This window comes from Pithys albifrons, chromosome 4, assembly GCF_047495875.1.
Source record: "Pithys albifrons albifrons isolate INPA30051 chromosome 4, PitAlb_v1, whole genome shotgun sequence".
In the NCBI taxonomy this organism is placed as follows: domain Eukaryota; kingdom Metazoa; phylum Chordata; class Aves; order Passeriformes; family Thamnophilidae; genus Pithys; species Pithys albifrons.
Window position 1 is genome coordinate 3,178,133 of NC_092461.1, and position 13,853 is coordinate 3,191,985.

Genomic DNA, 13,853 nt, shown 5'->3' on the forward strand with positions numbered 1-13,853 from the left:
GTTTCATGGGAACTGTATTTTCATAAAAGTAAACACACATTTTCCAATTAAGTGTTTTTCTCCATAATATTATTAAAATGTGATGAAAGTAGGAGTGGCAGGCTGGAAACAAAGAGGAGGAAGCTGTTCTGGAAACAATGTGCAATTAAGCAGCAGAGCTCTCTGCTGAAGGCCTTGCTGTGGGTGCTCAAAGATTCTTCAGGCCCAAAATCCAGCTGGTGCATCCATGGAATAGCAGCTCTCCTTCTCACAGAGCAAAGTCCCTGCAGTGCTGTGCTCCCACACAACCTCCTCTGCTCAGAAACTTTGGGACTGCCTGTGTTCCCCTCACCCTGAGGAAACTTTCACTGCCTTCCCAAGAGTGGATTTCCTGTGAGTGATTCACAGTATCACATGAGCTTTATCACCTGCTGCACTCCCAGAATTCAGTAACACATCTGAGGGCAGACCACAGCCACCCCACATCACCTGGAGACACAAGGACTCCACAGCCACCCCATCACCTGGAGACACGAGGACTCCACAGCCACCTCATCACTTGGAGGCACAAGGACTCCACAGCCACCCCATCACCTGGAGACACAAGGACTCCACAGCCACCCCATCACCTGGAGACACAAGGACTCCACAGCCACCTCATCACCTGGAGACACAAGGACTCCACAGCCACCTCATCACCTGGAGGCACAAGGACTCCACAACCACCCCATCACCTGGAGACACAAGGACTCCACAGCCACCCCATCACCTGGAGGCACAAGGACTCCACAGCCACCCCATCACTTGGAGGCACAAGGACTCCACAGCCACCCCACCACCTGGAGACACGAGGACTCCACAGCCACCCCACCACCTGGAGACACGAGGACTCCACAGCCACCCCATCACCTGGAGACACAAGGACTCCACAGCCACCCCATCACTTGGAGGCACAAGGACTCCACAGCCACCCCATCACCTGGAGACACAAGGACTCCACAGCCACCCCATCACTTGGAGACACAGAGATCACAGGAGGGGAAGGCTGGGAGAGGTCTCCATCTGCACCAGAGAACTGAGTCAACATCTCTCTTTCTGTGTCTGTTACAGTGCCAAAGGTAATGAAAAGGAAAGCTCAAAGAAAATGTAACCAATTTGTGGGCATGCAGAGATGTAAGGAGTAACCAAACTAGATGATGGTCTAAAAATTGTGCACCAAACAAACCAGCTAGGTCTACTAACTACATGCTCTAATAGGAGTTTTCTATCTCCAGTGGTTATAATTCTGTTTCTTTAAGAAAAGGAAAATTAAGAGCTGCATGTTCATATTTTCTTTTAAAGCTGTACTTTAGGAATGATTAGGAACTGAAATGCAGCATCTCAGAGAAATTATTTTGCATCACCTGTGTGTTCTAACCTTAACATCAATGGGAGTTCTGCTTGCTCCTGGCAGCCAAAGAAAGGACAGGTAATAATGATGAAAGTCTTATTACAATAATAATAATATGTGAAATTGAAAAGAGATGTGGATCCACAGGGCTTCTCTTTTAGGCATCTTGAAGGCAGAGGAGTAACAGATGGCCTTTAGGTTCTGGCCAGCTGATACTTACTTGCCTTCCTCCTAATCCAGAGCAGGGATGCTGTGAAATGGAAACCCAGCATCCCTCCAGGGCTAAGGCCAGTTAGTTCAGTTATTAAGGCCTTTAGGTGGGTTAATTTTCTTCTGGGTTTCCATACCTGGGAGAGGGCTGGATTTGCCAGGTGATTGGAGGACTGGGAAACGAGGGAGGATGACTTCTTTCTGCCTGGGTGCCATGCTGGGGAGGGGCAGCCTGGGCTGGCAGTGGTTCCATACAATGCAGCTCATGGTGCCTCCCTGTTTGCACTGCAGTTGTGTGTGCTCAGCTGAAAATAACCTCCTACCTCTGCCCCTCAAAGGGTGAGAAAATCAGCTCATGTTTGCACAGAGTCTGAAAACACGGACTCATCAATATTATTATGCCTTCCCAGAGATCTCTGGGAGGAGTAAGTGAGCCAAAGCTAATGATAACAACACTATTTTTGTATGGCACTTACTCCTTACAACTTACACTCCCTTGATAACCCCACTTGAAAAGCAGCATGGATGCAACTGAAACTTAATTGTAATGAAATACTTTGTGAAGCCACACTACACAGGCAGATGGATCTCCCCTGCACTCTGGAGTCAAGGTACATATGTCAGTGCAGCAGCACCAGTGCCACTGCTCAGAGCAGTGTGACTAAACACTTTTCTTTCAGCAAGCACACTAAGCCTTCTGCACTCAAGGCAATTTTCTACAAGTAATGACTCCTGCACACCTGCCAATAAGGCTGAATGATTTCACAGAGCCACGGCAGGCTGGGGGGAGGTCACAGAGACTTCAAGCACAGAGAAATTCTCCCTCTCCTCTCAACCCAGGCAAGGGAAAACCAGCAGAGCCGTCCCTGCTATGCCAGGACACAGCTGATCTGGGAAGAGACCCAAGTCCTGGAATCAGCAGGAAACCTAAATTAAACCCCCGTTTCTAATCATATCTCTGCGTGACTCGCCCTCCATTCTGGAAGCATCCCCGGTGGGAAATACAGCTGGGGAGTATTTCGGCTGTGGTGATGTCAGCCTGCTCCTGATAGGCTTCTCTGTAAGGTGACACTTGGCTGGGTGAGACCTGAGTGCCAGGCCCTGCATTTGTACAGCCTCAGGCTCGCCTGCTTTCTGCCAGAGGATGGCACTCCACCCCCTGCAAAGGCACAGCTCTTCCCGGTGCCCAGGACTACAGCACATCATCCGACCTGGCAGGGCTGAACCACACAGGGCACAAATGCCACCTGCTCATTTGTCCCTCTCTTCTGCTGATGCAGAGACTGCTGGCCTGGCTGCAGGGAGAGAAATGTGAGCAAGATGAACATGGCAGAATAGAGATTGCTACTTTGGAAACCTCATCATTCAAGGCACTGGGCAAATTATAGTAACTGGTCCTGATCCAAGGACAGTTCTTCAAATCAGGAAGCCTGAGAGGAGCCAAAATACAGTTAAGCAGTGGAAGAAAAAATCGAGTTTTTATACTGAAAGCAGCAGAGGCCCAGCTTCTATCAGCTGTGCAGATGCAAGCACACACATGAACAAACCACACAGGGAATCTGTATGTTTGACATAAGAAAGAGGACCTGCCATATGTAATGATTTACCATGTGTGTGCAATGGGGGAAGGACAGGCTCTCTCCCTCTCTCTCACTGACATTTTTCAGTGCTGAGGGTGCAGCATCAGTGGTGCAGATGCTGCAGTTCACAGCACTCAGACCAGCCAAGAAGATTTGCAACAGGATTATCTAAACAGAATACCTCTGGGAAGCAAAATGCTCCATGGTACATCTGAACTTTCCAGTGCCAACCAAGAGAATCCAAATCTCTCTGAAAAAGGACAGCACTGGGATACCGCTTTAAGATCAATATGTTCTCACTCTCAACCTAAAAATACCTCTGGAAAGTTACAGGTTTTCTTCCTGCATTGCAAACCGAGATGCAAAGGTCAGAAGCACAGCCTGCCCAGGCACCTAGATGGTTTTTCTTCCCAAATTTCCCTTGATCACAGAATTTATGTGAGCCATAAAACCACCTGAAACCAAAGCCTCAATTAAACTCTGTAGTGTGTTTCAGTAACTTACATCCATGAAAGCAATTCCCAGGCAGCTCCCAAGTTTTCAAGTCATGGAAATTCATGGCCTTGTGCCCTACCTATCTCTCTAGGATAAGTTCTGAGCTCAATCTAACCCAAACTTGCTGGTGTGGACAGTACAAACCACTTACCAAAATGAAAAACGTAACCTCTCATACTGTATTAAATCAAACCCCATGAAAATCGTGTAAGTCCTCCTGTGGGTTCTCCAGCTATAGAAAAGACCCATTTTATATCCAAGAGACTACATTTATCATCAGTGTGACCCTGATCTTCCCCAGCACGGTGAGAAGGATGATTTTTGGTCCACAGTTTGTCTCAGGGCTGGATGAAGAACCAACTCTGAGTGGATCCAAACCAAATGAGATGCACCCCAGTGTAACCCCCCCACCCCACTCCACCCTGCCATTACCTGTGCTCGATGCTCCCCAACCGCAAACTGTATCACGGCAATGCCTGGGCTATGGCTGTCTTCGATCCTCTCCACAGTGCTGGAGTCTATTTTCAGGTCATTGCTGATCTCCGCGCTCTGGATGAAGTCTTCTGTTTTCAAGTCCTCTACTTTCTTCAGTTCCCCGTTGGCCAGCTGAATGATGGACCCCTTCATGAAGTACGGGGGCAGCGTGGGCGGGGCGGCGGCGGGGGAGGCGATGGACTGCACCACGGGCAGGTGGATCTGCGCCTGCACCATGGTGGCCTGGTAGGCAGGCTGGGTGGTGAGGGGCTCCGCGCTGAAGTTCTCGCTCTTGGGGACGGCGGTGGTGACAAACGTGTGAGGCACTGCTGCAAACTGAGGAGACGACGTGACGATGGCGGGCGCGACTCCCGACGGCTCGACGTCCGCGCTGCCCACCGGGATGAGCAGGGACTGGGTGCCAGGGATCACCAGGTGCTGTGGCAGGCTGCTGGGGTACCCGATGGCTTGCTGCTGGCCGCTCAGGTAGCCGATCACCGGCGGCTGCGTCCCAGCATAGAAAGCCGTCGCCGGCAGCCCGACGGGGAGTTGCTCAGAGGCGCTGTGGGTGGTCTGGATGACGGTGTGAGGGGACAGTGTGGCCACTGCCTTCACCCCCTCGTGGCCCAGAGCCTGCTGCGGAGACAAGGCGTAGGACCGGTGGGTTGGCTTTCCTAAGTGCAAGCTTGCCTTGTCGTTGAGGGCTGAGGGGGAGGTCTCACGGTTGGTGGCCTGCTGCACCTCCATGTCTGCCGTGGGCGTGCTGCTGTTGGGGACCACCATGACGGAGGCTCGGACACCGGAGGAATCCCGCGCGCCGTACTCAGCAGGGCTCGAGTGGACCACCACGTGCCTGGTCTCGTAATGATGGGGAGCTGGTTTATTGCCTGCTTTGACCAGACCCATGTCGGCGGAAGGTGAAATGCCGTACCTCCGGCTCTTCTCTATCTCGCCGTTCAGGACCTCCTTGGCCTGCATCGCCTGCAGCCGGCTGCTCTCGGGTTTCTTGGGGGGATCCCTGGTGACAAAGTGGCCCCCTGAGTCCGTGTACTGCACAACCACTTGGGAGGAAGGGCCGAGGGTGAGGGTGTGCGGGATCACTGTCTGATGCGGGTGCAGGGGGACCGGGATGGTTGGAGGAGAGACATTTCTGACGGTGCTCTGAGAAGAGCTGGAAATGTGGACGTACTGGTTCTGCTGGGTGGGTGGAGGAGACCCAGCAGCGATCAGTCCAGGCGTCCTGACCAGGTGCGGCTCAACTTTGTGCCCCTGCTGGCTTAAGCCGCTCATGCTGGCCAGCAAAGTGGAATAAGCCTCCAGCTGGGAGCGCTGGGATGGAGTGGTCGCCACGGCTGTGGCCGCCGCCACGGCGCTGGTCGCGGAATTGGCTGTCGGGGAAATCAGCTGCGAGGGGATGAACCCGGTGTACGACCCGCTGTACTGGGGCCCGACGAACTGGAAGGTGTGTTGCAGGTGTGTGTACTGCACGGGGGAAACGGGGGTCCCTGACTGGGAGAGGGCGGGCGAGTACACCGTGGGGAGAGTGGTGGAGGCTGGAACGGACCTGGGCGCGCTCGGCGGGGAATAGTCCAGCCCTGCGGACAGCGACTTGTGCAAACCCTGCGCCAAACCTGCCTCCACTGATGACGTTCCCCCGGGCCGGTGCCGGCTCCCCAGGCTGCCCTGGCCGCTGGGGGTCGTGGGGAGCCATGCCAGGTTGTCTGCACGGTGGTTTTCGTTTGGCAGGACCGGCTTCACCTCCGAAGGCAGGCTGGTGGCAGGGATTTCTCGCTTCTTAGGTGGCAGGCATTCATTGCTCCGCTCTTGGTTGGATTTCATCTTTCGCCGTCCCCCCTCCACTGTGCTCGCTTCACTGTCTGGCTGGCTCTGATTTCAGTCTGATAAATGGAAAGTCACATTTGATTTCTGCAAGGGATCCAGTGACTTCATGAGGAATCATCTCCCTGTGAGCACGATCCTCCGACAGCTCCTCTGGATTCTGCAATGAGAGGGTGGGCAAGGGAGGGGGAGTCACATTGTCAGAGCTGAGAAGTGAAAACAAATGAGCAGGCACCCCAAAACAGCCAACAAGAAAAAAAACGTTTGGAAAAAAAGCACCAAATGGTCAGGCATTGCCACTCTCATATCAACAGGCTGGACTGCAAGAAGCAGCAAAAATTCTGGGCATGTCTGCTAATGCATCAGGAAAATGTTTAAAACTTTAGGCAGATCAGAAACTCCCTGGCCATAACTCACCACATTTAGCAGCAGTCATTTATTTCCCAAGGCCCTTTCTCCTTCCTCTAGGAAAACCCTCATGTGTCTATGGTGCATGGTTTGTTGTTCTTCCAGACCCTCCTTCCCTGGCAATGAGCACACTGCCTTCACCTTACCATGTCCTAAAAACCACAGGAGTGCAGCAGGGAGCCCTGAGGAACAGCCACATACACAATATTTATGTTAGCAATAAGTGCAGAGGGAAGGTGGTGGGTCACTCCCAAACCCTTGAACCCAGAGTCACCTGCAGAGTGACTTCACATCACACCATGCAGGGCTGTGGAGGCAGCAGCTGCCTCCTTGTCTCCCCTCCACACCACAGCTCATTACAGGCACACGTGCCCTTCAGCTACCAGTCTGGCAATGAACCTCAGCCATGTGATCTATTTACAGCAGCAGCACAGAGCCAGATATGGCTCCCAGCCAGGTTTTTGATGTGTGCGTTGTCTTTTTTTTTTTACCCAGTGCTTTGAACTCCCTCTGCTGTTGACACCTCATGGCCAGGTGTCCAGGCAGGACTCTGTGCTGGGGGAATACTCCCTGGCAACCACAGGATGACCAGAGCCAGGCGTTGGCACCATCACCATCTCTGGCAGGATCCAACCACCACGTTTCTCAGTGATTGCCAGATCAGAGGGGCTGCAGGTACCACACTCACAGCCATGGCCATAGGTCCAAACACGGAGCAAACTCAGCCCTGTGGCTGCCTCACCAGAAGATAATCACCTTTGGGTTTCTTGACCCAAACCAGGATCCCCCACCACTGCAAAAGCTCACATTTTTCTGTTGGGTTGATTTTGCTGTTGGGGAGCAGAACAGTTGCTTTCTCTGCTCTGCATCACCTAATTCACCTAAAGGCAATAAAGTCTTTCTGACTCTTCCATTATCTGCTGAAGAACATCCCATAACTAAAACACATCATGGTTTGAAAAGGAAGAGGTCTCTCCCACCTTCCTGAAACTTACCTGGCCTTGTCCCATTACAAACTTCATGGAGAGTGAAACTTCTGCCCAAGCCCCTGTCCAGCCACCACCTGCCATTTGCATTTCTGTCTGTTTTGAAAGTTATGCCAAAATGGGTGCTGAGAAACCTCACATGACCAGCAGCTTAACATGAAGAGCATGCATTACAGGTAAGAAATATGGAGAGAGAAAGAACTAAGAGTGGATGTAAAAGAAGATGGAAGTAGGATATACCCACTTTAAAGGGAATGCTGAGCAGCAGTAATGATACTTATCTTATGGCAAGTAATATTCCTTTGGGGGATTTCTTTCCCTGCTGCCTTGCTTCTAATGAACAATAAGCCTGATGTTTATATGTGTATGAAGTACTTTGAAGACACACTAGACTAAGATTAAACCTATCTTTAAGAGCACTCCTTACGTTTATGGTCCTCCAAGCTGCTGTAAGCCTGCAGGAAAAGTCCAAACCTCCTAATGGTTTGATACAATCAGTCTTAAGTTAATTATTCCATTCTTTAAATATTGATAAACAGTAATGAAACACCAAAAGCCAGAGCAGGGGGAGGGGTGTAAAGGGTGGATTCCCTGGGTTTGAGGCAATCCAGAAGATGAAAGGACTTGAGGCAGCTTCAGATGAGCAGTGATGGCTCGAGCAGGGCAGCCCAGGGACTGGGCACCACTATCCTGCCCTGCCCTGATCTGTCAGCGCTGCCACCTCGGCACTGCAAGGGCAGCCAGGAGACAGGGGCCCTGCTAGATCAGCACGGGTCTTCCTCCTCTTCCTAACAGTTGCTCAGCGTGTCTTGGCAACAGCTAAAATTATTATATTACACATGACTTACAGATTTTTCTTTTTAAGTTTGGCTAAAAATAACATTGCCGAGCTCACATTTGCGCAGTCATCCTTGGTTAACTTTAGCTCACTGTAGCCTCCTGCCCTGGGCACTCAGCTTGGGTAGGTAAGTCAGCAGATCCTTCTGCCCTGGGCACTCAGCAGATCCTTCTGCCCTGGGCACTCAGCTTTGGTAGGCAAGTCAGCAGATCCTTCTGCCCTGGGCACTCAGCTTGGGTAGGTAAGTCAGCAGATCCTTCTGCCCTGGGCACTCAGCTTGGGTAGGTAAGTCAGCAGATCCTGGCTGAGGTGCTGCCCTCAACATGGGGTGCTCCTCCTGCTCCCCTTGCCACAGAAAGCTCTTTCTGGGCTTGGACCATCCTCCAATCTCTCCTGGATATGGACATGAGCTGCAAGCCAGAATTTAGATACACTCCCAGAGGAAAAAGCTGGGAGCAGAGGGCTGGCTGCTCTGCCTTCAACAGAGCCAGGAGCTTGTACATGGGACCAAATAGGGCCAGTCTCTTTGGCTGTGATGGATAAACCAAGTTCCCCAAAGCTAGTGGTTCCAAAAGTCCAAGGCATATGGGTTCAACTCCTCCACATCCAAAGTACTACTATAAAGCTCGATGAAATGTGGCAGTTTCATTCTGCAGGAGCTGATGCAAAGGTTTTCTTCTCAAACAGCATTGCATTGAACCACTGAGTTTTAGGTGTCCCCCAATGTCAAAACTGACATCCTTCAAAAATACCAAATACTAAATCTTTGGGGACTTTTATTTTGTGTGTAAATCTTTCATATGACTGACTTCATCATCACTGATAACAAAGGGCTGCCCAAAACCTCCCAGAGAACATGAGAGGAATAAACAAATTTGAGACAAGGGATGACACAGCCATGGAGCAGTGAATATTGCCCCACTTTTCCAAGCCCAAACACTTCATAGTGAGACTTTGAACTCTCAACAGACACAGGATGAGATTTGTAAAAATGCAAATGTGCAGCATAAAACAGCTCCTACTTCTACTTCAAGACTTAGAAGTAAAATGATAACTTTTCAGCATAACTCAAGTTCCAGCAACAGTAAAGATAAAACAGGACCGATTTTGCTTGGGAAGCAATGAAAGAGAGACAACCCAAACATGAGAGTCTCAAAGGCAGGAGGTACAAGACCTGGTTAAACAGTTTTTTGCTGGCTGTCCTAGAAAGACAAACTCCTGCCTTCTGTGGTGCACCGCAGGCTTTGTTATTTGTACGCTCTTTTTTTTGGATTCGAGTCATTTTTCTGACTCTGGAGATTTCCTTTCTCTTTGACTGCAGAGCTGTCAATCATGATTTGTGAGACACACACAGGAGCAGCAAACAGCAGGTGATTCCTTGCTCCTGCTCAGTGCGTGTGTGTGTGACCCAAGTGCGTGCGTGCAGGCATGTGCAATTATGGCTGGGAAGGTAAAGGGGACAAAGAGATCAGGCAGAGCAGCTGGACTTTGGTATCTCTGGCAGTGAGTACACATGGAACATTGCTAAAGTGTCTGGACAGCCAGTGTCCGCTGGCAGCCTGCCCACACTCCAATTCCTGGAAAGGCTTAAGGCAGAAAAATAATCACTTGGAGGAGTCACCATCTGGGCTTGCTCTGGTCCCACAGGGATTGCTCACTGGAGCTCAGGATGTGCATTTTCATGCAAAACTCCAATGTCTCTCTGTAAGGCACTTTATATCTTACTATGTTTCCCCCAACAGTGTTTTTCTATTTATTTCATCTAATAAATTTAAAACTCTGGAGAGGATACTGGGTTACAGCTTGAGGAGCTGAGCTCCTTTATTTATCTGGAGTTCCTTGCAGAGAGGTAAAACCAGCAATGCAAGCCTCCAAACACACAGGGATAGGCACCCAGGACGAGTTGGGGGGTACAGAGAAGTTTGGGCCAAACTCACCAACAACGGCAGCACCTGGCTATGCAAACAGCAGGACTTTCACTGCCATCAGAAATGAGACACTTTTTGTGGTCCCACCATGCAGCCAACATCATTTTTGGTGTCTCTAAAACTCCTTAAAAAATCTGGTCCCTCATCCTCTCTGGTCCCTGACCTTTCTGCAGTTGCCAGCAAGATCACACTGACATGTGCTACCAGGAGCAAGGGTTGGGGCCACCAGGAGCAAGGGTTGGGCCACCAGGAGCAAGGGCTGGGGCCACCAGGAGCAAGGGCTGGGCCACCAGGAGCAAGGGCTGGGGCCACCAGGAGCAAGGGCTGGGCCACCAGGAGCAAGGGCTGGGGCCACCAGGAGCAAGGGCTGGGCCACCAGGAGCAAGGGCTGGGGCCACCAGGAGCAAGGGCGGGGGCCACCAGGAGCAAGGGTTGGGCCACCAGGAGCAAGGGCTGGGCCACCAGGAGCAAGGGCTGGGGCCACCAGGAGCAAGGGCTGGGCCACCACCCTGCTTGCCTTATTGAAAGGAGCAATCACCCAAGGGGGGCAGCTGTCAGCCTCCAGCTTCAGGGATGTCCAATTCAAACCAGTCCCTTACTGTTGGAAAGGCTCCTCAGATCCCAAGCCCTAATAACACACAGATTGCTACAACTTTTCAACTTTCACCTTCCAGCTCCAGGTATTACCAGTAAACACTCACATTTATCTGTGCAATAAAAAAATGGGGTCTTCCCTGCTTCAGACACCGTTCCCCTGCCCAGCATGTAAAGAGTTGAGGCTGATAAATGGCTCTTTGTGTCACTGGGCAGAAGCAGCAGCACAGTCTGATGCTCCCGCCTCAAATCACCTGCCCATCCTATCACGATAGATGACTGAGTAACTTCAGCAGCCTGGAAATCAGTGAGAAGGGAGGGCTCTTGGCCCCAGCTCTCCCCTTCCCTCCAAGGAGGCATCTTGCAAGATCAGATACAGAGAGGTGAAAAGACAGGCACATTGCAGAGGGCTCTGCAGCTGCACTCTGGCTCTCAGATCTATGTGCCAGCTTTCTCCCCCTGCTCTCCACCCTGCCCACTGCCAGCTACATATTCATCCTTGTAACTGCTACAGATTCCATTAGCCTTGCCATGTGCAGCTCAGCACACGCCAACAATAGCTATAGGAGTTTATTGTCCAATCCCACCAATTTCACAGCTCTCTGGCAGAATTCCCAGGAGGGCCAACTGCAGAGATCCATTAATAAGAAACATGAAAACCTCTAATAAAATTTGAAATTCTCCTCCCAAAATGAAAGAATTCCTGATCAACACGACGTCTGCAAGATGGATTGTCCACTGCAGTGTTAGCTCTTATTATACTTTTGGGAATCTGCCACAGCAAATTGCTCCAGGTTTTGGCACAGTGAGCAGCTTTTCTGCACGTCCTCCCTCCTCCCAGTCACATCAGACAGACTCCAAGGAATATAAAAACCAAGCACAGCACTGCACGTGAGATGCCCAAAGGCTCGACATTCCCATGGGATTTCATGGTGCAAGTATGTAGGTACTAGAGTTGAAAGAGGAAGATTTAGGAGGAAAATACAGTGTAATAAGACACATTCCCAAAAGGACAGAGAGATGATGGAGTTTCAGGACAGCCATTCACAAATGCATGTGATACAAATTGGCTAATAGAAAACAATTCCAGTGGTAAACTCTCTGTCTCTGCTACTTAGCTCCTGAATTTTGAGCAAAAGGAGAGACAACCATGTTTCCTGTTTTACTCTGGTTACTCTGTGGTTAAGGACAGAGTTATTATGTGTGGTAGGTGCTGGTGAACTGCACAGGAATATGGTGCTAGAATTACCTTCCATTTTAGTTAAGGCAACTGCTGAATGAAGAGTTGGAACTAACTTGCATAAGTTTGTGGGTTTCTGTTCACCTGGGTGCCATGCCCTTGCTGCAACAGGATAATGCCTCTATTTTCAGCATCTGCAGGAGCCATGCCATGCTCTGGATGCACAGCAAACCTGATACGAGTTTACAAATAGAAAATTAATTAAAATTATAAAGGCAAAGGGATTTAGTATTATTATTAGTAGTAGTAGTAGCAGCAGCATCATCATCATTATTACCATTATTATAACTGCTACTTCTTTTAACTTGCCCTGCTGCTTCATGAGGCCTTTCAGGCTCAAGGGCTCTGGCTTTTCTCTGCAAGCCACCAGATCAGAAACTCACTAGTTTAGCTAAAAGTGGAATTTCCCATCTCATCATTTGACACCAGGAACTGGAGTTTTGTGAAACAGCATCAGATATCTACAGACTAGCGATAAAAATGCAAGAGCTGACAATGCTGATTACAGTGAAGTTTTTTTGAGGGTGAAGGGCTGGACTCCTGAGCCTTCTGCCTCTACAGAGGAAGGGAAGGGATGCAAGTGCTAAGGAAGGGTCTGAGCCCTGGGGCAAAGCCATGGGAGCATGCACAGCTTGATGCATGGCTTTCTCTCTCAGCTGCACAGCAGCAACTGCACCTCAGCTGACCTCATGGGAAGTACCTCTACGTGCAGCCCCAGAGGAAAGTCCTGGGGCAGCTCAGGCCTGGGGCTGCAGCTCAGCTGACTGTGAGCAGCACAGTCCCACGGGCAGAGCTGATCCAGCTGTGACACTGCAGCACATTTCAGCAGCATGATTTACCCCCATGCTGCACTGAAGCTTTTATAGCCTGACAGATGCCTGCCAAACTCCTAAAGCCCTGCTCCCAAAGCCTCAGTGGCAGCTGTGCCAGGAGCATGAGGACCACCAACTGCAGGTACCAGGGAAGTCACAAACTATTCTGAGTTGGAAGGGACCCACAAGGATCATCGAGTCCAACTCTTCAGTCAATGGCCCACACAGGGGATTGAACCCATGACCTTGGCATTATTACAACCAAGTTTTAACCAACTGAGCCACTCTCAGGGTTTGACATGTACCTGGAGTCTGTGGTGGCAGCATGGAAGCCGTGGAGCAAACTCGTATATTAAAGTGCTCCTTCAACCCCATGGACACCAGGACAGAAAGATGGATCCCACCAATGCCACACTGCAAGTGGCCAGTGTAACACCTAACCTTTTATCTCCTGCACTGCACTGACTGCCCTGAGATCAGCTCAGTTGGTTAAAACTTGGTTGTAATAATGCCAAGGTCATGGGTTCAATCCCCTGTGTGGGCCATTGACTGAAGAGTTGGACTCGATGATCCTTGTGGGTCCCTTCGAACTCAGAACAGTCTGTGATTCTGGACCCTTCCAACTCAGAAATAGTCTGTGATTCTGATTCTGTGACTTCTGCCAGAGCAGGACATCGAGTTGGCAAGACCAGTTTGTATGACAGGGCTCAGCAGCATCCTTTACTCCTCTACCCATCCCCTCGAGGCGCTTCTGCAGCTTAAATGAGTGAATAGAGTTCATTTATAAACAAGTCTAATACTGAAATTACTTTGTTGATGTTTTTCATTTATCTAAAACGTGCCTGGCTACAATGGGAGCTGCCTACACAATTTTCCATTGAAAATTTCACATGAGTGACTATAAACGTAGCGACACCCACTCGCCACTCATTTTAACTTGTGACAGAAACTGTCATGCCTGTATGAACACATTTGTACTGCAGATATGTCACACAGGTCTCCTTCCATGTGTCTGGAAACGCTTGCTAACGTTCTCCTCCTTCTGCAAAACAAATGAGAGCAATGCCTGGCTCCGCTGCC

General features: G+C 50.3%; 1 protein-coding gene across 11 annotated transcripts in view; it reads right to left on the reverse strand.

Moving 5' to 3' along the window:
• The window catches only part of ATXN1 (ataxin 1), a 221,830-nt gene that overhangs the window by 8,087 nt on the left and 199,890 nt on the right, over positions 1-13,853 (reverse strand). For all 11 annotated transcript variants that reach the window (XM_071553218.1, XM_071553217.1, XM_071553214.1 and 8 more), the window contains one exon: positions 4,087-6,127. In XM_071553218.1, coding sequence (XP_071409319.1) covers positions 4,087-5,967 — 1,881 coding nt within the window. In that variant the 5' untranslated portion in view covers positions 5,968-6,127. The remainder of the gene's footprint in view (positions 1-4,086; positions 6,128-13,853) is intronic.